We start from the raw sequence: 25,849 nt of genomic DNA on the forward strand, positions 1-25,849 counted from the left end.
CTCCAAGTGTGTGTGTGTGTGTGTGTGTGTGTGTGTTCAAGGGAAAGGCCTAGTCAGTGTTGTGTGCAGTCAACTACAGACCTGCCTCGGGGACAGGTGGCCAAGGATCCTAGGGGTTGAGGATTGGCGTAAGGTTAGCAGTGTTACATAACAACCCTGAGGCAGGGAGCTAATCCCACACAATACCTACACATACTGTACCAACACACGCATACACACATTGAACTGCACCCACACACAAAGTACTAATACACACACACACTTACTCAAAGCAGCTTAACACTCTTTATGTTGTGGTTCACTCATGGGTTAGGGGTCCATTGTTTTCAATCTACATATATCTGTGGAACCTTTAGCTGTACAACGGAAACGCACACTGCCAGGAAGGCCAGACGTTTCTAGAAGTTCAGCTGACTGGCTGAACTGGTGGGGTGTTAGTTAGCAGGGGACAGACAGACAATGAACTACCATGGTGATGTCTGCATCTTACACACGTACACAAATCTGTCCTTATTCCTGTATTTTCAAGTTAATTTTCCATTTGCAAGAAGTACAATTATGTACTATGTAAATTAAATATAATTAGGTACAATCAAGTAGAACAAATTATTCATCATGCTCCTTGTCACAAGTTCTGTCAATAAAATCATACAAATAAACTACTCTTATGTGAACTGTATGTGCATGTAGACAGAGTTAAATTCTTGAAGTCATCGCTGAGTTATATGACAGCATTGTCATCCATTCAGGTGGGTAGAAGAGATCGTAAGTGAACTTTGTCGACCCCTGAGGCTAAGAGACATTGAGATCCCAGACAGATGATCTTGCTTACACAGGCTCCTCCAAGAGCCAAACTCTGCTCTGTACCACACCTACACATGCAGGATGCTCTCTTTTTCTGGACAAGAAAAGTTGATCTGACTGGTTGACCATAACATGAGCACAGTGGTCAATCGAGCTGAACGTTAACATGCTCTGAAGGGTTCAATGGATCTTGAAGATCTGGGACAAGAACAGCAGTCTACTGCCATCTAGCGCTGTACCAGAGTATCACACCACCTGCTGGGTGGCAGGATTTCCTTCCGGCTGGATCGCCACATGGACCAGAGGAACCTGGTCAGACTCCTTTTCCACCTGTAGAGGATAGTCTTATGTGGCCTCTTCTCAATAAGACACATCTTAATGGCATATGGTCTCTCAATAGTCTAAGGTGACCATCTCTCAATGGGAAACATCTCAATAGTGTCCGGTGGCTATCTCTCAATAGGACACATCTCATTACTCTAAGGAGACCATATCTCCCTGTGACACATCTAAATAATCTAAGGTCTCTCAATAGGAGAAATGTAAATAGCTTATGGTCTCAAAATACAACTCATCTTCAGAGTCTAAGGTGGCCTTTACTCAGAGGGGCAGTACAGAGATTTGGCCACAAGGAGGCAACAGTTAGTGACAATTACCGTCGCTAAATGTACAATTAGATACCAGATATGTGTCACATAGTCTTTAGATCTAAACCCATGAAGTACTTCTGCTGATTCTCATATAATCTAGGTGGGCTAATATACAGCCTTTCCCCTTACCTGCCTACCTGCCTAACAATCTGTCTGTCTCTCTTGTTCTGCCTCTACTGGCTTCTCTGCCTGCCTGCCTGCCTGCCTGCCTGCCTGCCTGCCTGCCTGTCTGTCTGTCTGTCTGTCTGTCTGTCTGTCTGTCTGTCTGTCTGTCTGTCTGTCTGCCTGTCTGTCTGTCTGTCTGTCTGTCTGTCTGTCTGTCTGTCTGCCTGTCTGCCTGCCTGCCTGCCTGCCTGCCTGCCTGTCTGTCTGTCTGTCTGTCTGTCTGTCTGCCTGTCTGTCCGTCCTGCCCTACCCTGCCCTGGGCACTGCATGTGTAAGTGTGAGCAGCTTATCCATGTGACCTTTTGTTTAAGATGGTTATGAGTCCTTAATATAGACAGGTTTTCTCTGCTCTCTTTCAGTCGAAGGATTACAGATATTTCTCCAGCAGCCTCTCCCTCCCTCTTGTCCTTCTCGGACCCTCATCCAACTTCCTGCCCACTCTGTGTCTCCCTCTGTCCCTCCTATTACCTGGACAGCTCTCCAAAACTGGTTGTCTGTGAAGCAACTGAGGGATTGCGTAAGACCATATAGGAAGATGTCTCAGGGCTAAAGCAATGTGACTGCAGCTATCTTTGTTTTTGAAGTCTAAGCAGCCCGGGTTTGTGTTGGATGTGAAAGCTAACGAGCCTGTATGTCAATGTCAAGTCCACTGTAACAAGCCTGTTTTTTGCGTGAAAGCTAATTAGCCTGTGATTTTCTCAAAATGTGAAGGCTAATTAGCCTGTGATTTTCTCAAAATGTGAAGGCTAATTAGCCTGTGATTTTCTCAAAATGTGAAGGCTAATTAGCCTGTGATTTTCTCAAAATGTGAAGGCTAATTAGCCTGTGATTTTCTCAAAATGTGAAGGCTAATTAGCCTGTGATTTTCTCAAAATGTGAAAGCTAATTAGCCTGTGATTGTCTGTAAAAGCCAACTAGGCTGTGTTTGCTGAAGTCCAGTTGCACGAGGACTGGCCAGACAGTGTTAGAAAGGTGAGAGGAGGGTTGGGTGCTGAGATAATCAGCTAGTGGCCTAACTAAATAGGGCTTATCAGTGAAGAGTCCTTTTTTAATAAGAACTTAAAGAGCTTGTGGGCCTACCGGCCTCGATGAGACCAGGGGAACACACACACATCCTCAGGAACACACACACTCAGATAAACACACCAGTAACTGTTTTAGGACAGTGTTTTCCCAGAGTATGCCTCCTCCTTGATGCCGGGAGGAAGAGCCGTGACGAAGAGAAGGTAATCGTCTGAGGGTGGGCAAGCTGAGAGCGGATCTGCCCGCCCAGACTGCGATCACCTGACCAGGTGTGCATGAGAAGATCCAGGCTCACCTTCAGCACGACTAAGACGCCAGCTTGCTGATGACAGTAGAATTGGCTCCAGCAACTCCCCCCCCCAGCACCTCCCACTTTCCCTGCCTCTCTCTTCTCCGTCCGTCGCAGCGCAGCGACCTCCTTCTCTCACCGCCCCCTCTTTTCCTCTCTCTCTCTCTCCGTCCTGCAGGATTAGACGCTGGTGAATGTGTCCTCTCTCTTCCTCCCCTGAGACTGCGAGGTCGTGAGCTGTGCGGAAGTCTGCCCCAGAGCCACCACACCGCTGGCCCGCGGCGGAAGAGGAGCCGTCCCTGAGAGAAGATGAGCGTAAAGAAGGAAGATGTGGAGGCCTTCCTGGACGGAAACCCGGCCTTCGCCCAGGAGTACTTCAACAAGAGCCTGAGCCCCGCAGCCATGGCGAAGGTGTCGGGCCTCCCCGAGGCAAAGGTGGACTTTGGCTTGTACCGGGAGCTCAGCCAGGTGGAGGAGAGCAACTTCCTGTTTGATATAATCAAGGACATGCAGGAGAACGTCAACATGGAGCGGGTGGTGTTCAATCTCCTGAAGAAGGTCACCTCAATGATCCACGCCGACCGCTGCAGTCTTTTCATGTACCGGCAGAGGAATGGCATCGGGGAGCTGGCCACGCGTCTCTTCAACGTCACCGTTGACTCCAAGTTTGAGGACTGCTTGGTGCAGCCGGATTCAGAGATAGTGTTTCCCCTGGACATCGGGGTGGTGGGACACGTAGCCCAGACCAAGAAGACGGTCAACATCAAAGACGTGACTCAGGTAAAGAGATGCTGACCGGAGGGGGGGTGGTGGGGGCGACATCTGGGGCCTGGGGGCCAAGGAAGAGGGTTCTCTTTCGGGACGTGGGCAGACCATGTGAGCTGGGTCATGGGCATAGCTACTGGTAGAAGGGGCTTTGGGGGGCCTAGAGGGTGGGCGGGCCTTGGGAGCTGAAGGCTGAGGGCTGAGGGCTGAGGGCTAAGGGCTAAGGGCTGGGTGCTGGGAGGTTGGGGGCTGGGGGCTGGGGGCTGGGAGGTTGGGGGCTGGGGGCTGGGAGGTTGGGGGCTGGGGGCTGGGCGCTGAGGGCTGGGGGACACTGGGGAGATTGGTACTGTGACACACAATTAAACTGCTGAGGTGGTGTTTGAACAATTCAACAAAGATCATACAGACTCATGAAGAAGAATGTGGTACAGTCCAGCCAAGTTTTAGAAAGATAATAAGTTATCCACAGGTATGTTATGTACATGTGCAGGCTATTGCACTGTGAGTGGACAGAGTGTGTAAATCCTCTTGACGGACATAATCCAGTTATTTCCATATCTCATCAGGCTGTGCTCCAGGTGGGATTACGTCCGCGTTACATTAACAGGGGTCAGCAGGAATCTACAACAGATCTACAATTAAGTTCCCACAGGCTTTGTTACTGATACACACTGTCCAGATCATACAGGAAGTGTGTGCTGTCCAGTGAACAGACTGGAGTTGGTCACTTCTATAAACAGTCCCACTGATACTGTGGATTACACACACTTTTACACACATATAAAAAATCACAAATTCATGTACATGTATAAAGACCCCTTCTAAAGGCTCCAAACAATTCAAATATTAAAATGAAGCCGTCGGGTCAAAACGATTGTTTTTCATGTGTTTCAACAGAGAGGATGTTTATCTGGGTATCTCTGTCCAAAAATGCTGTGTGTGTGTTTGTGCCATCCCCTCCGATGAGTAACATGGTCATGTGTGCACACATGCATGTGTGTGTGTGTGTGTGTCTTTAAGTGTCTGTGCCCACACGCTCTCGTTTGAGTGTGTGTGTATGTGCGCTCTGTCTTCCAGACCGCGCATTTCAGCCCGTTCGTGGATGACCTGACAGAGTACAAGACTCGCAGCATCATGGCCAGCCCCATCGTCAATGGCAAGGACATGGTTGCTGTGTTGATGGCCGTGAACAAGACTACAGGGCCACATTTTACTGCAGAGGATGAGGATGTGAGTCTGTCTGCCTCCCTCCCTGCTTCCCTGCTTCCCTGCCTGTCTGCCTGTCTGCCTGTCTGCCTGTCTGCCTGTCTGTTTGTCTGTCTGTCTGTCTGGTTTGTTTGTCTATCTGCATGATCTGTCTGCCTGCCTGTCTGTCTGTCTGGTTTGTTTGTCTATCTGCATGATCTGTCTGCCTGCCTGGTCTGTCTGTCAATCTGCCTGGTCTGTCTGTCTGTCTGTCTGTCTGTCTCTGCCTGACTGCAGGCCTGCCTGCCTGTCTGTCTTTAAGGTCTAACTGTCTGATCATTCTGTCCATCTGCTTATCTGTCTTAAATCAGACTCTCTGGGTTTTTTTTCAGATTTTTTTAAAGTATCTCAAAGTTGCCTCCTTGAACTTGAGGATTCACTTCCTGAGTTACCTACACAGCTGTGAGACACGTAAAGGACAGGTGAGTTGAACTGTCTCACTGCCTGCCTGCCTTTCTCTGTCTGTCTGTCTGTCTGGATGTGTTTGGATGTCTGTTTGTCTGTCTGTCTGTCTGTCATTCTGTCTGTCTGTCTGTCTGTCTGTCTGTCTGTCTGCATGTGTGTTTGGATGTCTGTCTGCATGTGTCTGTCTTTCGGCACGATGGACTGCCTATGCGGCTGGTGGCCTATCCGTCTTGCTGTTTGACTTGTTACCTGGTTCCTCTGTCAGTGTCAAGCAAGGTGTGCTGGCTGCTTTAGAGTTGTAACCAGACCAGACTCAGGATCCAAGTGCAGAGGGTTTATTAAGAACAGGGTAGGCCAGGAACAGGCAGTCGTCAATACACAGGCAGACAGAGCAATAGAGGCTACCCAAAAACGTGGTCAGAAGACAGGCAAATGGTCGATCACAGAAACGTCCCAAACTGAATGTAACATGGCTCAGACTGACTATTTAAGAAAAGAGTAGACTTTGCAAAGAAACTAGGAAACACTGGGGTTTAAATAACAAACTAAAAGGGGTCAAACAAGCAACAGGTGAAATTAATTAACTCAAAACTCAGGGGAAGCAGAGCGCAGCCTCCAGAGTACAGATTACGTAGGTGTGACAAGAGTGAAGATCAAACCAGGCTTATGATGCCAAGTTCCCCATCACAGTGACCCCATGTTTGCTTGTGTGTCACATATGTGTGTGTGTGTGTGTATCCAGCTGCTCCTGTGGTCAGCCAACAAGGTGTTTGAGGAGCTGACCGACATAGAGCGGCAGTTCCACAAGGCCCTGTACACAGTCCGAGCCTACCTCAACTGTGACCGCTACTCTGTGGGCCTGCTGGACATGACCAAGGAAAAGGTAGGCTTCACGTCTGCTCGATCTCCGTGTGTGAGCACAGCATGCCTGTGAGCTGTGTGTGTCTGTGTGGTGTTTTCATTGTAGTTGTGTTTTGATGGTGTAACAGTTATGTTGTGGTTCTGTCCACAGGAGTTCTTTGACATCTGGCCAGTGTTGATGGGAGAGCAGGCCCCCTACTCGGGTCCTGTTACCCCCGACGGCAGAGTAAGATCTCCCTTCACAGACTGTCATACACATTCATACACCTTCACTCATCTTAATACACGTTCACGCCACTTCATATGCCCTCATACACCCATTTACACCTTCACACACCCTCAAACACGTTCGCAGACCCTCACACACCTCCAGTCGTCTCACATCTGCTCCGGTGCACCTCCCCCTGGTCTCGTGGAGTTCTCACATGTGCTTTGTCATCCCCCAGGAAGTCATATTCTACAAAGTCATTGATTATATTCTACATGGCAAAGAGGATATCAAAGTCATACCGTGAGTTTCTTGCTGTCACTTTCTCTCTCTTTCAGACAGAAAAGGTCTTACAGGACATCACTAGGCATTAAGGTATAACATGTTACTTCTAACTTGACTGGGAGTGTGTGTGTGTGTGTGTGTGTTCCTCAGGACTCCAACACCTGACCACTGGGCTTTGGCCAGTGGTCTTCCTACATATGTAGCAGAGAGTGGCTTTGTAAGTTCTTCGTCATGCTCTCATACTCACCCTGATTCATACTTTTCATGATTTCACATTCTCATACCAACCCTTACCCGTACTCTGACACTTCCATATACTATTAACATCCTCCAAATAGACACAATTGGTTCTGCAAATGTTCTCTAATCAATGTACTGTGTTGTGTGTTCACTCTAGATTTGCAACATTATGAATGCAGCATCAGAGGACATGTTTAAATTCCAGGTAAAATGTGCAATTCGACAACCCAATCTGTTCAATAAGACACAGCACGGACTGCAGTTCAATAGCAATAACGCATGTCATTGATGTACATTCTGGTCCGGTCCCATTTTCCCATGATGCAGACTGAGCCCTTGGATGCCAGTGGTTGGACCATAAAGAATGTGCTGTCTCTGCCAATCGTCAACAAGAAGGAAGAGATTGTGGGCGTGGCCACGTTCTACAACAGGAAGGATGGGAGGCCCTTTGATGAACAGGATGAACAGCTCATGGAGGTGAACTAGACTACAAACTGAGAAATTAACTAACTAACTAACTAACTAACTAACTAACTAACATCCCCTGTAGGCCTTGACCCAGTTCTTGGGCTGGTCAGCTCTCAACACTGACACGTATGACAAGATGTTCCGTCTGGAGCAGAGAAAGAACATCGCCCAGGACATGGTGCTGTACCACGTCAAGTGTCGTGACGATGAGATCCAGAACATCCTGGTGAGAACCGGAACCTCACGCACCTTCCTCATACTTCTCGTCCGCCTCCTCCACAGAAAAGGTGACTTGTTGTCTCTGTTCCTAGAAAACCAGAGAGGTGTTTGACAGAGAACCCTGCGATTGTGAGGAGGAGGAGCTGCAGCAGATTCTGGTATCTGGCATCTTTGATAACAGCTCCATGACCTCCACACACTGGATCACCCTCTTGGGCTTCATTTAGGACTTCAACACAAAATGAATGAATCCTCCAATCTCATCAGTAATTCAGTCCTTCTTTCATGGCAGGAGCTCTGAATTCACGTGACAAGGTGCTAACTCTTTTTGCTTCTCTAGAAAAAAGAGCTGGTGGATGCTAAGAAGTTTGAGATCTACGAGTTCCACTTCTCTGACTTCAAATGCACGGAGATGGAGCTGGTTAAGTGTGGCATCCAGATGTATTACGAGGTTGGCGTGGTGAAGAAGTTCCAGATTCCTCAGGCGGTAAAATAAAGACAACACCTTTCTCAATGTGACCTCACACCTCTTCTTACACTGTCGAGCCGGCTACAGTCACCTCTCTACCCGTGTTTGCAGGTGTTGGTACGCTTCATGTACTCTGTCAGTAAAGGCTACAGGAAGATCACCTACCACAACTGGCGCCATGGCTTTAACGTGGGCCAGACCATGTTCACCCTGCTCACGGTACTGCAGCTTGCTCGCCTGATCTCTCTCTTGAACACAGTTTGTCGTGGATTTGACTCCCTGGTGACACGGGCTGTGCGTGTGTCCGTGTGTTCAGACAGGGAAGTTGAAAAGGTACTACACGGATCTAGAGGTCATGGCTATGATCACAGCAGGCTTCCTCCACGATATCGACCACAGAGGAACAAACAACCTCTATCAGCTTAAGTGAGTATCGACACACACACACACACACGTACACACACACACACACGTACACACACATGCACACGTACACACACACACACTGAGACATGCACTGAAGCCAGGGATTGAAGTCAAGGCTGGGTTTGCCTTCCTGGAAAGATTTTATAAAGTGAGTCCACCGTATGGACATGTTGATGATTCTGTTTGGTTGACTCTAATTGCTGGTAATGTATAGATCTGGCAACCCGCTAGCCAAGCTTCATGGATCTTCCATCATGGAAAGGCATCACCTGGAGTTTGGCAAATTCCTGCTAGAAGACGAGGTATGTGTGGCCAAAGTCAACAGAGAGTATAGCTGTGTGCGTTTGTGCAGAAAGATGTGCATGTATGTCTTTGTGTCTGCTGTACGTGTGCATGCGTGTGCATGCGTGTGCATGCGTGCTTAGGAAGTATCTTTATACTTCTGTAACTGGCCATGTGACTGATCATGTGACTGACCATATCTGACATTCATCTCCCTAGACATTAAACATCTACCAGAATCTTAACCGGCGGCAAGTGGAACACGTCATCCACCTCATGGACATTGCCATCATTGCCACCGACTTGGCGCTTTACTTCAAGTCAGTCCAACATTCGGTCCTTGTCTTCTCCCCTCCTCTTAACACCTGCTCTCCTCTTCTGCTGCCCTCCTCCTCCTCCTCTCCCCCGCCTCTCGTCCTCCTCTCCTCTGCTTAGCTTCTCTCATCCTCCCTTCAACTGTGACTACCACTGAAAAGAACCTGAACTTTACATCTGCCCCATTTACTCATCTCTCCACCTCTTCTCCTCCTCTCCTCCTCTCCTCCTCTCCACCTCTCCTCCTCTCTCCCCCGCTCACCTCACTCCTCGACTCCTCCGCTGTCCTCCCTCCTGCTGACAGAAAGAGGACAATGTTCCAGAAGATTGTGGACCTGTCAGAGACGTACGAGGAAGAGAAGAAGTGGGTGGACTTCATGTCTCTGGAGACCACCAGGAAAGAGATTGTCATGTGAGTACAAGGACACGTCTATTCTTCCATCCACTCATCCATGCATGAAACCACCCACACATTCATCCATTCATCTATCCAGCCTCCATTCATCCATTCATTCGTGATGTATGCAATGCTGTCTTGGCAGGGCAATGATGATGACAGCCTGTGACTTGTCAGCCATTACCAAACCCTGGGAAGTTCAGAGCCAGGTGTGTCTATCCCTTCATTTATCAACCAGCCCATCCCTCCTTTCATCAATCCATACAACGATTCCATCCAAGCAACCATCTATTCACCCAACCCCACATCCATTCATCCATAAATCTATACATCCATCTAAACATCCATCCATACACCCATCCCCACATCCACTCCCTCCGGTCCCTCCATCCTTCCATCTGTCCAGCATGTCTGATTCACTAAACCAAAGGGTGCCCATGCCTTTCGGAGTCTGAGCTGTGTCTGCACTGCATGTCTACAGGTGGCCTTGTTAGTTGCTGCCGAGTTCTGGGAGCAGGGTGACTTGGAGCGCACTGTTCTAGAACAACAACCCATTGTGAGTGTGTCCACGTGTGTGCGTGTGTGTGTGCGTGTTGTAAGTGTGTTTGTGCGCAACGTCCGTGTGTGTGTCTGTAAGTGTTTGTAACATGTTGTGTGATATGTGTCTTTAGGTGTGTTTGTGTGTGATTTGTGTTTGTGTTTGTGTGTGTGCACATGTGTGCTTGTGTGTGTGTGTGTGTGTAACTCTGTCTCGTCCCTCCTCCAGCCTATGATGGACAGGAACAAAGCAGCAGACCTCCCTAAGCTGCAGTGTGGTTTCATCGATTTTGTCTGCACGTTCGTCTACAAGGTACTGAACTTTCTCTCTCATTAGGTGCACACGCTAAGTACACACCCTGTATACACGCTGTACACACCAAGTGTACACGCTGCATACACTTAGTACAAATGCTCTACAGTACACAGTGAGTACACATGCTGTATGTGCTAAGTATACACGAGGTATCCACTAAGTACAGAACCTCACTACGAAACACCAAGACCGTTTCTCTCCTCTTCCTCCTCTCTCTCTCCCGCCCACCCGATCCTTTTCTCCTCTCTTTCTCCTCCACTCTCTCCTCTGCCTCCATCAGGAGTTCTCTCGCTTCCACCCAACCATCCAGCCCATGCTGGACGGCATCCTGAACAACAGGAAGGAGTGGAAAGCCCGTCAGGAGGAGTACGAGGCTGGCCTGAAGGTCCTGGAGGAGGAGAAGGCTGCTAGGGAAGAGGCTAACGCCAAGAAAGGTACCTGCTCTGACACAGTCTAGTACTGACACTACAGACTAGTCTGACACACACCACTACCATTACCTGGTACTTAGACTACAGTCTACTACTAACACTGGTACACTGCACTAATATTGCAGTGTAGTGTAGTCTGGGGTGGCATGTGTTCCATGTGCGTCCTTCATCTGGTTGTGTGTGGTCCTGGTGCAGCTTCCGGAAACAACCCCAGCGGAGGCTCTGGGGCCAAGACGTGCTCCGTGTGCTAGAGCACTGCGCGCTCCGGAGGTAGGTGACTCCAGGATGACATCATCACAACCACACCACCTCACAGCCGCGGCCGCAGCCAGCACACACCCTGGGACAGCGCCACCTACAGTCACCAGCATGAAACTGCAGCCTGGGAGCAGGGGAAGGAGGGCGAGAGAGAGAGAGAGAGAGAGAGAGAGAGAGAGAGAGAGAGAGAGAGAGAGAGAGAGAGAGAGAGAGAGAGAGAGAGAGAGAGAGAGAGAGAGAGAGAGAGAGAGAGAGAGAGAGAGAGAGCACAGCAAGCATCCTGCCTTGCCCCAAAAGGACACTCATTGGCTAAATCCAAATTCTAGAACCATTCACCCTCCTCTCTGGGTCCTGGCGGCGTCTCCTGGAAGGATTGCAGTAGGCGTGTGTCTGGTGGAGTCACGTCTGTATACCATGTCTACCACCATTACCTTCTAGAACTCTCCAAGTAGGCCACTGACTTTCCTCAGAGGACCCAACTTCTAACATCTGTGTGTGTCTGTATGTGTGTCATTGTGAATATCTATATATGACTGTGTATGTGTGTGTCTGTATGTTTTAGAGAAGATGTTTAGTATAGGACTGTAACATCAGTAGGACTTTGGTCTGGTGACTCTTCCTGAAGAGAACGTTAGAAAATACATTGTTACACACCTTGATTTTATGCGGTTGTAATGTGTAATGTTTCATGGATTAAGAAGTCTAACATATCTCTAGCATAGCTACAATGTATTCTTGTTCCAAATGGTGATTGGAGCTACGGTCACCAGTTCAATGTTGATGTTCCAACACCAGTGACCTACATTGATGTTGTTCGCTCCCTCCTTCCAGTCACACATTATTTACATGAGAGAAAGTGTTAACTGTAGCTCTCAATACTCAGGTATTCTCTGGTCTAGTGTCTGTCTGTCTGTCTGCCAGCCTGTCTGTTTATCTGTCTGTCTGGGTTGGTGGGTGCATCATATGGTGTCCTAGTATAGGTAAACAGCCGCTGTGTTCCAAAGGTTTGGTCTTATCAGAGTCGTTGCCCATGCTTGATGTGTCCTGATAGCCAGCTACCTTTTAACATGCGCTTCTCTACGTGTTCAGTGTTTGAAATGTTCATTTTGGTACATTGGAAAGTGATGTCTTTGTAGGTCAACAGATAAAAACGTGTCTCTCCAACTATATATTTAATATAGGATTCACGTAAAAGCATGGTTGTATTTCTACAACAGGGTCTGTCTGTGAGAGGTCTGTACACTCCAAGGCAGTACACTTGCCTTGCCAGCTACCTCCGAGCCAAGCTCGGAGTCTGGACCACTCTGGACCAGTTCTGAATCTGGTAGTCTCCACCTGGTATCACCAGGGGAGAGAATTATGTCATCTAGCTGCCGTTGTGTCAGGGTCAACTGGGCAAATATTATCTTAGACTGGGGCAACAACCTTCCCTTGCTGATGTAATCACTTGTAAATACTCCTTTCATGTAAATACAAAGAATGTCACATTATTTTTGTAGTGTATTAAATAGATCCTTTTCCTCCTTGTAGCGCTGTTTGTTCAACCAGCATTAGCTGTGAACATCTCAGTGGTGTGTCACGTAGCTGTAAGATATTTACCAGTCCCTGAAGTTCATTGGTTTTCTCTCCACTGCCTGATCCAGACTGACAGGACAGTGTCTCTCAACCATCTCAGGGTTCTGATGGGAGTAGTCAGGGACTTTAAAGGTGCAGTAGGTAAAATGTCATAAAAAACTAAAAGCTTTGTCTCCTATGAACATGTTGTGTAAGCTAATGAGGCCCTCTGAGAGTTGTTTATGAACAGAAATGTCAGTGCCCGTGGAATGTCAGTTTTTAGAGCGGCCCACTACGTTCCAGCCAATTATGTTCAAACTGAGTATGATCAACCTGGAGCTGGAGGAACGCGTGGAAGTTCAGACAAAATTGAGGGTGCTGTTTCTTATATTTGAAATTATTTGATAATGTTACCTATTTCAGCTTTAAATAAGCAATATGTTATACAATGGACTTACATTCATAGATAGGGACAATGTGCTTTTTAAGGAAATATGACCTGAGTAGAATGGCATGTGGAACTATTACCATAAAGCTTACAGTATACCTCTGTGTGTGCACTGTCTACAATGACCAAAATAAAGCAAATGTATTTTTAAAGAAGGTTGAGACTCATGTAACTGAATAACTTCACATTGCCTTCAGATCCAGCTTCTCATCGCAGGTCTTCCGTCAGGGCGAGGTGACTGACCTGCGCCCAAAGCCTCTTATTCAATAGGAACGCTCAGCAGTTTCCATCTTTGGACGACACAGATCCATAAGGATTAATGTGACAAGGTTGAACAGACCACCTTCATACCTGGTTCCATCACCTCAGCCCTGGAGGAGATACGCAACCCCTCCACTGTCTGGCACATCCAACCACTGACTCACTTCCTCTGGCCCCATACGACCAGAAGTACTGTGACCTGACCCACCGCCAGGTCTTACAGGGGTTATACATTCTGTACCGAGTTGAAAGTGGATGTGGGGTTAGAGTTAGGGTTTCTCATAGTATTACTATGGTTACACTAGATTCCAGTACTAGAGTTAGGGCTATAGGGTTTTGGTGTCCTATTCATCCCAGTGCTAAGCTATGATGTTCTATAGAGTTAGGCAGTCCTATTTATCCCAGTCCTTGTGGAACACATTCATACTAGTCCTGGGCACCGTGGTGCAGGAAGATAAGGAATATAGGAAGCAGTAGTGTTTACTCAGCACTTACTACTTTTGTCCTGTGACCTGAATCCAGGGATTGGTGCTAAACAGGGAGGGGTGGATTACATGGTGCAACACCCCCCCCCCCCCCACCCAACTGAAGGGCAGGCTTTAGTGTAAACAAAAACATCTCAATTAAAGGTCTGAGTCGAACTGATGTGTGATCATCAGGCTCTGAGTAGTTCTGGACTCTCAGTGTCACAATAAAGGACGGAATCAGAATACATGAAAATAACAGTGTTTATTGTAGGAGGAGCATGAAAGTGCGGAGCAAAAGGAATTTCACTTCAGAATAGTTTCCTCATTAGCTGTGGAGAGAGGACAGAGATGCTAATTAGGAACCATTCATTCATGGAAGCAGTTCTGCAACAGGGCCGCTACATCCTCAGTGTTTACATTGTCATATGTAAAGTTGACCTTCATGTTGAATTGTATTTGTAGGAGGTATACTGTATTTGGTACATGTTCATATCCATGCATCTCTGCATTTTGGTGTATAGAGGATGTAAATCTGAGCGTATGCATGTGTGTATCGCAGTTAACGTGTTTGTGAACATGTGTTCCACTTGGCGTCTAAGTGAGTGTTTACCCTCAGCCAGTTGTTTGGCAATGCGCTCCTGCTCCTTTCTTGCCGCCTTCTCGGCCTCCTCAATCTTCCTCTCCTCTGCCGCTATGGGCTTCAGGTACTCTGTAACGGGGCAAGGACCAAAAATCAAGTTCCGTATAACAAAGTCAATAGGCCAATACAGGAAGTGTTATCACCAATCAAATACAATGTATTATAAATGAAACTGTCAAGTCACAAGACGCTTACCAAACCTCTGCTTGCCATAGAAAATGCCAACGAACAGAGCTGACCATCTTGCGGTCTGAAAAAAAACGGGTGTAATGTTAGATAACTAACATTGTTTGCCGATTAATACTGTTAGCGAGTTATTATGGATCACGTGGGACATGTCACTCGGCACGGTTCCAGCACTCTGACCCTCAGACAAGTGCGACCTTAGACAAGCATTACATTGTAATGTATATAGCTGATATCTACATGCATATGAGCCTTCATGCGTCATGCCTAGCTAACTGTCAATGCTTGCGGACATTGATAAAGCCGTCATCACGGTCAATGTCATTTAGCTAGCAAGCCAGCTAAGGTTAGCCAAGGTTAGCATGCTAACCAGCCACGGTTAGACAGTTTCACACCTGACTTCAAGCCTTTTGGTGCAGTGCTTAGTTTAATAATGTAGTTTAGAACAAACAGCTATTCATTCAAGTAAACCGCAAACTTGCGATGAGTTTACCTTTATTAGCGGCGATACTGCCACGGGAGGAACCATTTTGATGCTGTCGACTGACGGTGCCAGGCAGGAATGTGGATGCCGGATTAAATCGAACGAATATGAGGGTTGCCAGGTTCTGCAACATTACCCATTCACGGTGTCTTAAACCCCCGTCTGGCGCCTTGACGTCTTGATTTCTAACACACGTTAGGAATATAAGAGACCAGACTAACAAGAGTTTACGTATTCCATTTGTCTTTATTTACAGAAAAAATAAGAATATCACATTGGAGATTATTTCATAATTGTGTCTTAAATCTCCTGATAGGAAGTTTTGACTTCTTGCCACATATGAAATAGATGAGATGCTCACCACATTTTATTTGCTTTATTTTTTATGCTATTTTTTTTCTTCAGCAAAGACACACACATAATACATTACACTAAATTGGATCCAGAAGTCAAATTTAAGCCATGAGGATATTTTGCATCATTGCCCTGATAGACCCCAATAACACAATAAATTAGATAAAGACTGCACAAAATGAAGAGAAACTGCAAAATCACCAGCTGTTACAGGTCCAGGGTTCTAGATCTCAGTCGTTGTCATAAACGCTGGCTAGGATTACAGAATGAATGTAATTGTGTTATTACACTGAACTGTAAATGACTGAACACCTAGATTATGTCAAATTTAGACTGATTATGAATAGGCCTACTTACCATCGATGTCATCATAAATATCAGAATCCCTGTAATAGCAGAGAACACAGGAGCTACTAGCATCACAATTCAAATGGTATTTGACTTAAGTGTGTGTGTGTGTTGGGGGGGGGGGGGGGGCTTTACAATTAATGTTAAGGTTACACTTACTCTGCGACAAGATTGCTGGTTTGGACATAACCGACTGTGAGAGAGGACAGAGATGACAATGTTAGAACATTTTGGCTAGGGAGCAGGCTCTAGGGAGTAGGAGCTAGAACATCGGGGTTAGGACATAGGGGCTAGGACATAGGGGCTAGGACATAGGGGCTAGGACATAGGGGCTAGGACATAGGGGCTAGGACATAGGGGCTAGGGAGAGGTTAGTAAGGGAATCCACTCTCTGCTGTAGACACATACACTTTCCCTCGTTGTTTCGGCAGATGAGTTTGTTGTCGACAGCCTTGGATATGACGTCCAGGCTCTCCCCTGGGGTCAGCTGCAGTTCCTTACCACCCCCCTTTTTAGTGGACGGAGAAGCTGTGACAGTCACCTGGTACAACACCATGATCTCCCCGTCAAACTAGAAAAGGAGAGTTGAGGAGAGCAGAAGGGAGGATATTAAAGACCATGTCAACACCTGAAGTCCACAGACAAGTCGTTTCCAACAGATCATGAGATCATCAAATCAAACCTCAGAAGTCAGGGTAACCTACTTTGAACTTCTTCCTGAACTCTTTCTCCTCCTTCTCAAGCTTCTTCAACTTCTTGGGGTCCATCTCCTTGGACCTCAGAGGGTGGCTGAGAGGGAGGGGTGGGAGGGAGGGGTGGGAGGTGGGGGGGGGAGGTGGGAGGTGGGGGGGGAGGGGGGGAGAGCAGCGTAAACACATAGTACAGTCTGGGGGGGCTCTTCCAGAACACCCCGATATCAGCATCGCCATCACCGTGTGCCCTCACCTGCTGATAGGAGGGGGTAGAGGGACGCCCTGTGTGTCGATGTCATCATAGATTTCCTGGTCAACTTCTGATTGGTCTGCTGCATCAGGAAGAGAGAAGAGACCAGCAAACGTTTGCAATGTCAAAGAAGAAGCACTAGCTTGTGCTACTGTTGCCATCCCCACACTACAACATGATTTCTGTATGAGAGAGAACACTATAGCACCATGGATCAAACGTTACAGATTTTTAGAAAACAGGGAATTTGCACCGTGTTAGTGTTTAACTGGACAGCCATAGTGTCTGTCAGAGCAAACATGCACCCGAAGTGTTCCAAAATATTCATGAATGTTCCAGAATGTATTAGAATGTCCTAGAATGCAAAAGTTACCGGCAGATTTCCCCTCAGGTAAGAACTGTGGAGGTGGCGGGAGACTGAAAACAACAACAACAGCAATTGAACAGGAGCGTGAGTGACACAAAGCATGCAAATACCACAACAGCATGCTCTGTGTGTTATAATATATTTTGATTGCGTTGAGGGGTTAGTTTGATCACAGGCCATCCAGATCACAAATTACAACCAAGAAAAATCAGTTCTGAATCTGATTCTAATTCCATAATCATCATGGCTGCCACATTGCTCATGCAATGCTGCTCCATCTCCTGATTGGGAAATGCATTCAGACAAACCCAGATCTACTGACTTGTGTTCATGATGGATGATTCCACACTGTCAGTGGTGGTTAGACATTAGATTATCCAGACAGAAGCAATCATCAATCAATCAGCATCCTGTATGATCACCTTCCTAAGGATGTGGTCTGGGTTGAAAGGTTAGGATTCAGAGTTCAGGGGTTAATCTGTCTTACTACTGTGGGCATTACTGAGTATTGGTTCTGGGGGTCTTCCTCCAGTCCTCCAGACCCTTCAACATGCGGACGAGGGCGCTCGTCTTAGGGCTACCCCGGGGCTCCTGAGCGCTGCAGGGGCTTCACAACACAGCCAGGGGAGTAAGAACTCACATCCACCTCCCTTTGTCTCTCTCTCTTTCTCTCTTTATCTCTTTCTCTCTGTCTCTTTCTCTCTCTCTCACCTGGCAATGAAGTTGGGGTCTTCTAGGTCATCGTAGATGTCCCCATCCTCCTCAGGGGGAGGGGGCAAGACCACTTAAGAAATGTGCACACACACACGCACACACACACACACACACGCACACACACACACACACACACACATACACACACACACACACACACACACACACACACATACACACACAACCCCAGCAGGACCGTGTTAGCAAGTCTGTAGTGGAGTATTTAATCTGTAGTAGTGATGGTGACAGTAGTGATGGTGACAGTAGAGATGCAATCTCTCACCTGAGGGGCCCCTGTCACTGTCAAAAGCGGAGAGAACACACAAATCAGTGACTGGAACACACATATCAGACAGTGAGCGTGTGTGTGTGTGTGTTTACCTGAAGTCCACATCATCATAGATCTCAGGGTCAGAAGCTGCCTGTCTCTTCAGACTTTCAATATCTACCTCCACCAACTCTGTCTTCACATACCCGTCTGCACACACACACACACACACACACACACACAGACAAACACACACACACACAGACAGACACACACAGACAAACACACAATCAGAAGGTGAAGGACATGAGACAATGAGGGTGATGATGAGGGTGAGGATGAACAGCAGTCTCACAGGATCCGTCCTTCGTCCGGCCCAGCCAACGCCCCTCAGGGTTGTCCTGGACACGGATAATTTCGATGGTGTCTCCTTGTTTCATCCCCAAATCTGTCCTCCCCCCTTTGCAGTCCACCCTGGCCTTGGCCCTGTGGACGACCTGGACTGGACCAGTAAGCTGACACACAGACACGCACACAAACACAAGTTATGATGCTCTAACCCATCGAAGCCATAACGAGGCACGATGAGGCCACTTGTGTCCTGTTGAAAAATAAACTCACTTTGAATTTCTTCCTGGCCTCCTGTTCCTTCTTCTCTCGTTCTTTTTGTTCCTTTTGTTCCTTCTTATCGATCTCCTGTTTCTTCTTGTCCTTCTCTTTCTTCTTCTCCTGCTCCTTCAACTCTGCTGCGCTCCAGCGCTCATCCAGGTCCTCGTACATCTCCCCGTCGCTGCCATCGGCCTGCTGGAGACCACACACACACACACACACACACACACACACACACACACACAAATGGATTACTGACACATTATTCTCCTTTCAAAAAACCTCAGTCAATTTGAGTCTGTTCGGATGCCATTCAAGCATGAGACCCACCTCTGGTCTAGAAACTCCTGGAAGAGAAAGTTCATAGACATTAGCACAACATGAATGGATACATGTTTACAATATGAGTGTATGTGTATGTGCGTGTGTGTTTGTGGTTCATACCAATATCATCATAGTTCTCATCTTGATCGGGCTGAATTCTGGAGCAGAAAATATTATCAGACACTTATGCCATTATGATGTGTGCGTGTTTGTGTGCATGTATGCGTGTGTGGGTTCGTATGTGCATGTGTCCTTACATGGGACGAGGGGGCAGGATGGGAGCGGCGAGGTGAGAGGGCGGGGGAGGAAGCGGAGCCATGTGATTGGTCGGATGGAAGGCAGGAGGAGGAGGCACAGTGCTCTTCTTAACTGTGGCACCTTGAGGAGCAGAAACAGGGCGGTAGAAACATACACAGTTAGAAACACAGTTAGAAGCGCACACACACACAATCAGAAACGCTCATGCACGACGGCACAAATATGAGCATGATCTTCAATCCAGAGGTGGATGGATAAAGGTCTTGACCAGTAGACATGCCTGTGAGAGGAGGAAGTGGAGCTGTAGGCTGGAGAGGAAGAGAGAGTGAAGAGAGGGAAGTGGGACAAGCCCACAGAGGAACCATGTGGTCTGTGTTTGCCTTGAGCAGCTCATCCAGTTCCAGTCTGTCGATCCAACTCAGCCTGCTGATAAACTACTTTAACATACAGTACACACAGACACACGCGTGCACACACACACATACACACTCAAACACGCACATATACAGTACACACATCCTGAGGGAGGAAGATATGCCAACAGGCTGGAAGACAGGCTGACAGAGACAAGCAGGCAGGTAGACCTACCATCAGTACCAGCCTCTCTCCTGAAGCTGTCCAGAGTGACTCTGGGAGGGCGGTTGGGCTTGGCGGGGGCAGTTCCTAGGGCCCATATGTTGGGGAGGGGGTTCTTCTTAGGAGCAGAGAGGGGGTCAGCATTTTCATCCTCCTTCACCTCAGGGCGTTTCCTCACAATACTGGGCTTCTTACTGGCTGGTGGTACCACAGGGGTGGAGTTATTGGGGGTTAGAGGGGGTTTGGCGAACTCCCTACCCCCTGAGTTGTCCGATTGGAAGACGCTCTGACCAGTCCAGAAGTTGGAGCTTTTGAGGGCAGAGCCATTGACAGGCTTGGGGTCCAGACCAGCTTCTCCCCCATCCTCACTCTGCTGCAGTAGCTTAGTAAAAGAACTGGGGGGTTTCTGTAAGGGGGGTCTAAGGGGGGTGGAGAGGCCCTCGTTGCTGTCCTCCTTCACCCAGGGAGGTTTGACGGCCCCTCCAGGGCTGGGCTTGGGGAAAGAGGATGGGGGGGGCTTGGGGAAAGAGGATGGGGGGGGCTTGGGGAAGACAGGCCTGGTTTCTGGTGCGGTGAAACTGGGGGGAGACTTCAGGGGCTTAAGGGGAGGGATTTTAGCCTCCATGTCTTGTGATGAGAAAGAGGAGGGAGAGTCTGAGGCTTTGAGTTTGAAGGGGTTTTGTTTGACCACGGAGGGCTTGCTGTCGTCCTGGGAGCCTGAGAACATGCTGGCCTTAACTCTGGTGTTGGTCAGTTCCCTCACCTCCGGGGAGCTGTTGGTCACGCTGCTCTTTGCAAAGGTGGGTTTGGGTGGGTATGACAGGGCGCCGCCTGATCTGGTCTCCAGGACAGTCTTCTTGGTGTGGATGGGAGGCCCGGAGGAGAGGGTAGGGTGTAAGGCTGTTTTAGGGTGTCCGGTCGTGTTGGAGGGCAGGTCAGAAGTGCTTGTGTTGTTGTTCCCAGTGTTGAAGCGAGCCATAATAGTCTTGACGTCCGGCTTGCTTTCCTGTTGACAAACCACATCCTCACCATCATCATTATCGCATATCACCATCAGCTATCTATAACTATCAACTTCACCAGTACCATCACCATCACCTTCACCATCACCCATACCACCCCCACCCCCTTCACCTACATTATCACCATCACCAGCACTATCTCTATCACCATCATACCACAACAATCACCTTCACCACCATCACCATCACAATCTCCTTCATACCATCACCACCACCATCACTCTCTACGTCAACGTCACCATCTCAATCATCACCACCACACAACCATCATCCAACCAGGTTGATAATGTGATACCCACACTGAACTGGATGTGTGAATTGCTTCAACTGACTAAGTGATGCCAGAGTGAGACAGTTTCAGAACAACCACAGACACGACCCGGAGGGAAGTCATGTAGATGTGAGAATGAGGTTCCTCTCATCTCAGCTCATTGTCTGTAACATCCTTCTCTTCCTTTTACAAGGTATCTTTGGTACCAAACAGACGGTAGCTGTACAAACCCTACAAATACTCCACATAGACCAGTTATGCTTGTCACAGAATCTGTACCGACAGTTGCTTTGTATTAAAAGGGTCTGATGTAAGTAAAGTAAGTAAGTACATTTTATTTATAAAGCACACTCTAACACTGCAAGGCTGACCGAGGTACTGAACAAAAGCACAAAAAACAAAACATAAAAACACCATCATTCACTAATGAGTGAACACATTTCAAAACGCAGCGCAGAAACACAGACAGTCAGTTCAATAGAAGACAAATCCTAGTTGACCTTCACCAGGCACAACACCAGTCCATAAATAACCCTTACCAGTGACTAAACTAGTTCCAACTGACCTTTACCAGTCACCTATCGTTTACTAGTGACTAGGCTGTGCTACTAATACGTTTTCCGTTGACTACGCTGACATACCTGAGAGGGACGGCTGTGTGGAGTCCCTCAGTGTCCCATTGTGTGTGATGCCTCATACAGGAAACACACAGATAGGTACCCTGCTAATCAGGAAGTGACACCAAGTCACACATACTCTGCAATGACATCCACGAGGCTGTCACAGACAGGTTGGTCTGTGTAGATGCTTCTGGGCTTCTGTGCAGGAGGTGGACACATGCCCAGGAAGTGAGCTTCAGATATGTTTAGGTGACCTGGGAGGGAGTTCAGTACGCTTGGTCTGTGGTCTAGTTGTCAGCTCCCTGTGGTCAGGTGCTCACCACCTGGTCCATGTTCTGTAGGTCTCCTGTATCATCGTTTATGGCTGTTGGTGACATGACTTACATTTTTACTTCCTCAGCTATTATGCAAATGATCCTCTGGGCAACAACCGATGTTTATGTCTGGTTTGTGTGTGTGTGTGTGTGTGTGTGTGCGCGGTTGCTTGTTCAAGCCCCACCCTGGTTCTATGACAGCTGTCTGAATTGACCCAGGCCAAGGTGAGGAAGCAGAGATCAAAAGACAGGATCCCTCCACTTACACACACACACGTATGGGTGTATGTGCGGACTTGTGTTACTACGACCAGGCAGGTTAAGGTTTCAGCAATGTGGCCACGTTTCTGTTGCTCTGTACAATCTGTACATTTCTGACCCAGCCATGGGGAGGGGCTACTGTGGAATACATGAGCATTTAGAACAGTGATCAACCTTCAATGGTAAAACATTCATACTGGAAACATCTGCTGTACGAGAGTCTTATTGCCAACCTGTTGCTCCTTCATGATGACATGAAGGACCTCTGTGCTCAGAACGCACAAGAACCCAGCAGCTTGCTGGGAAATGAGGCAAACTTAACACAAAGAGGAACCATGTTTTTTCCCTCAAATGTGACAGTCTTACACAATCTTGCTGAGGCAACCATTTGAAAGAAAACAGTTTTATAAAATTGGGCCACTTCTTACTCGTGGACTAACACCCGCCACCATCATGCTGTAAAAAGCAACACAGCTGTAAAAGGAGAACCACAGATAGAGAAGCCACACAAAGTTATGCTTAATTTAAGATCTTATTACTAATCACCAGATCCCCTTATCAAACAGCACCATGTGTATAATTAATTGGACTTGCCAGTAGAAGGTAACCAGAAGTCAGATACAGAACTTCCCCAAACAGCATGTCATTTAGGAAGGCATTATCACATAAACGAACCCAGGTTCTTACTTTACAATACTTTTTGTCAGTTAAGCACAAACTACATACTACTACTAAACATATGCCGTGGATTACCATGTAGTACAAAGGCCGAGTACAAATTAAATTCCTTTGTGTTCAGCAGCGTTCAGGTGTTTGGGTGTGTTCAGGGTGTTCTAGTGTGTTCCGTTGTGTTCTGGAGTGTTGGGTTGCAATCTGAAGTGTTCAGGGTGATCGAGTGTGTCCAGCTATGTCTGGACACACTCGATCACAGGGTGTGTTCAGATGTTTTCTGGAGTGTTCATGTTGTGTAACTGTGTTCTGAAGTGTCCAGATGTGTTTCAGGTGTATATTGGATGTGCCCAGTGTGTGTTCAGGTGTGCTGAAGTACTCACCATGGTAGCGGCCGACCAGTCATCCAGGGAGACCTCCTGCTCCTCACGTTCAGGCTGTCAGGACAAAGTGTTTGAAAGTGTGTGTGTGTGTGTGTGTGTGTGTTTGCCTGTGAATGAGTAACCAGGCCCTAAGCAAGAGAGAAAGAGAGAGAGAGCTACTGAGCTGATGAAAGAGAGATTGATAATACGAGCAAGGGGGTGTGAGGGAGGTGATCATCCCGAGAGAAAGAGAGAGAGACAGAGAGAGAGAGAGAGAGAGAGAGAGAGGGGGGGGGGAGGGTACATGCATTGGTGACATCAGGGCTTGTCTGTTGACAACTTCCCCTCCTTGCAGTGTACAGTGTGTGTGTGGGCACCAGGCAGCCTTATCTCCCTCATTCATCTCATGGATTTGCCTGTCCTGTCCCCCTGCAGCCTCCGTGCATCACCATTTTCCATCTGCCAGGACTGGAGAGACTACCATCTGTCTGACTGGCTCACTGACTGAAAGGGCTGCTGGTGTTGTTGTCCTTGAAGTGGAAGCTTCTTTCAACATAACATTCTCTTTCTGCTTCCTCGTCTTTCCCTTTGAGGAGAGAGAGTGAAGGGCCGAGAGAGAGAGAGCGAGAGAGAGAGAGCAAGAGAGAGAGAGAGAGAGAGAGAGAGAGAGAAAGAGAAAGAGAGAGAGAGAGAGAGAGAGAGAGAGAGAGAGAGAGAGAGAGAGAGAGAGAGAGAGCTTGAGCGAGAGCGAGAGCGAGAGAGAGAGAGAGAGAGAGAGAGAGAGAGAGAGAGAGAGAGAGAGAGAGAGAGAGAGAGAGAGAGAGAGAGAGAGAGAGAGAGAGAGATAGAGAAGCAGCCAAAATCTAACAACCAAACAACTAAGAAAACTAGAAGCAACCATTAAGAACAATCAAAACCCACTTGATTTTCAGATTACAAAGGAAGAATTGGTAACAAAGATCCAGTTCCTTTAAGCCAAAAAGGCCTGTGGTCCTGACCGCATAAGAAAGTTACTCAAGTTATTCAATATAATACTCAAATCTGGACACTTTCCTAGCATTTGGAAGCAAGGCATTATAACACCTATTTACAAGAATGGAGACAAATGTGACCCCAACAACTACAGAGGTATCTGTGTGTGCAGTAATCTGGGGAAGTTATTCTGCTGTATCTTAAACGACAAAAGTGTAAACTTCCTTAATGAACACAGTACACTCAGCAAAAATCAGATTGGGTTCTTTCCAAAATATTGCACCATGGACCACATTTACACCCTACATACACTAATTGAAAAAAATATACACAAAATGAATAATGGCAAAATGTTTACCTGTTTTGTGGATAAAAAAAAAACTTTGATTCTATCTGGCATGAGGGACTCTACTACAGACTCCTCCAATGTGGCATCGGAGGGAAGACATTTGACATCATCAAATCTATGTACTCAGGCAACAAATGCAGCATTAAAATTGGAAACCAACACACTCCTTTTTTCTCTCCGAGAGGGGTGTCTGCCAGGGTTGTAACCTAAGCCCCACTCTGTTTCATATCTTTATCAAGCAACTAGCGGAGACCCTCGAACAATCAACTGCACCCGGTCTCCCTCTCCATGACACAGAAATCAAATCCCTGTTTTACACAGATGATCTGGTTCTGATGCACCCACAAAAGAAGGGCTACAACAGCAACTACAAATGACAGCCTCTGGTAGCTTTCACTTAGCAGTGAATGCACAAAGAAAAAGCTTGTAGAGCTTTCCATACAATAAAACAAAGATTTAAAAATAACCATCCCAATTAATATTTGGTGTAAAATATTCGACAGCATCATCAAGTCTATTGCTCTCGATGGAAGTGAGACATGGGGCCAACTCAGCCATCTAGACTTCAACAATCGGGAAAAACACCCTATAGAGACTCTACATGCTGATTTCTGTCGAAATATGTTAAATATACAAAGAAAACCCCCCACAAACAAATGTTGTGCAGAATTAGGATGATTCACACAAATATTAGAGTTCCAGAAAAGATCATTAAAATTTGACACCCATTTAAAATCCAGTCCTGAGGAAACCCTCCACTCTAAAGCCCTTGCAGTCCATGAAGGTAACCCTGAGAGGAGCCCCTTGTGCCAGCTGGTTATGAGACTAACAAACCAGTTACCACCTGGCACACCTCCTTCCCTTTTACTAACATCAAACAGAATAAAACTAATCACAACAGAAAACAAAACTCCTGCCTAGAACATTGGGAAAAAGAAACCAAGACACAGAACAATTGCTATCGGGGCCTAAACAGAAACGATGACATGGCTGAATATCTATATATTGTCAAGGACATAAAACACACCACACCCTTGCAATCAAAAAAGAAAGACATCAAAAAACATGGTTACCTAAAGAGTATAGAATCTGTGGACACTGTACATCAGGGGAAATTGAAACAGAAAAACATTTCCTACTTAAATGTTACA

At 47.1% G+C, this 25,849-nt stretch overlaps 3 protein-coding genes across 7 annotated transcripts; 1 reads left to right on the forward strand and 2 right to left on the reverse strand.

Annotated features, from left to right (window-relative positions):
* The first annotated feature begins 3,240 nt into the window (after window positions 1–3,240).
* Window positions 3,241–11,139, forward strand: pde6b (phosphodiesterase 6B, cGMP-specific, rod, beta). Its single transcript, XM_084686629.1, has 22 exons — window positions 3,241–3,711; window positions 4,774–4,926; window positions 5,274–5,363; window positions 6,089–6,229; window positions 6,359–6,433; window positions 6,654–6,718; window positions 6,851–6,917; window positions 7,098–7,145; window positions 7,268–7,417; window positions 7,491–7,634; window positions 7,720–7,785; window positions 7,968–8,114; window positions 8,208–8,315; window positions 8,413–8,522; window positions 8,737–8,824; window positions 9,024–9,124; window positions 9,424–9,531; window positions 9,662–9,725; window positions 9,998–10,072; window positions 10,283–10,366; window positions 10,650–10,803; window positions 10,996–11,139. The coding sequence occupies exons 1-22, from the start codon at window positions 3,241–3,243 to the stop codon at window positions 11,049–11,051; spliced, it is 2,565 nt and encodes an 854-aa protein (XP_084542755.1). The 3' UTR covers window positions 11,052–11,139.
* Window positions 11,140–14,031: 2,892 nt separating this feature from the next.
* Window positions 14,032–15,218, reverse strand: atp5mea (ATP synthase membrane subunit ea). The gene is made up of 4 exons (XM_084687226.1): window positions 15,108–15,218; window positions 14,624–14,678; window positions 14,399–14,497; window positions 14,032–14,117 (listed from the first exon to the last, which is right to left on the reverse strand). Exons 1-4 carry the CDS (start codon window positions 15,141–15,143, stop codon window positions 14,092–14,094), a joined length of 216 nt encoding a protein of 71 aa, XP_084543352.1. The 5' UTR covers window positions 15,144–15,218; the 3' UTR covers window positions 14,032–14,091.
* Window positions 15,219–15,324: 106 nt separating this feature from the next.
* On the reverse strand, window positions 15,325–23,537 carry fyb1b (FYN binding protein 1 b). Of its 5 annotated transcripts, none has more exons than XM_084686241.1 (18): window positions 23,399–23,537; window positions 19,871–20,864; window positions 19,282–19,402; window positions 19,145–19,182; window positions 19,031–19,047; window positions 18,713–18,892; window positions 18,447–18,606; window positions 18,205–18,301; window positions 18,107–18,123; window positions 17,821–17,893; window positions 17,612–17,716; window positions 17,116–17,159; window positions 16,746–16,824; window positions 16,505–16,589; window positions 16,209–16,371; window positions 15,960–15,993; window positions 15,810–15,838; window positions 15,325–15,705 (listed from the first exon to the last, which is right to left on the reverse strand). In XM_084686241.1, the coding sequence occupies exons 1-18, from the start codon at window positions 23,399–23,401 to the stop codon at window positions 15,683–15,685; spliced, it is 2,262 nt and encodes a 753-aa protein (XP_084542367.1). In that variant the 5' UTR covers window positions 23,402–23,537; the 3' UTR covers window positions 15,325–15,682. The 5 variants fall into 5 exon arrangements, 4 of the variants coding, with proteins under 4 accessions (XP_084542367.1, XP_084542366.1, XP_084542369.1 ...); XM_084686240.1 differs by having other exon boundaries at window positions 18,713–18,895; XM_084686243.1 differs by lacking the exon at window positions 17,612–17,716 and having other exon boundaries at window positions 18,713–18,895.
* Between the last annotated feature and the right edge of the window lie 2,312 nt (window positions 23,538–25,849).

Source organism: Hypomesus nipponensis, chromosome 22, assembly GCF_054491055.1.
Source record: "Hypomesus nipponensis isolate SF chromosome 22, ASM5449105v1, whole genome shotgun sequence".
In the NCBI taxonomy this organism is placed as follows: domain Eukaryota; kingdom Metazoa; phylum Chordata; class Actinopteri; order Osmeriformes; family Osmeridae; genus Hypomesus; species Hypomesus nipponensis.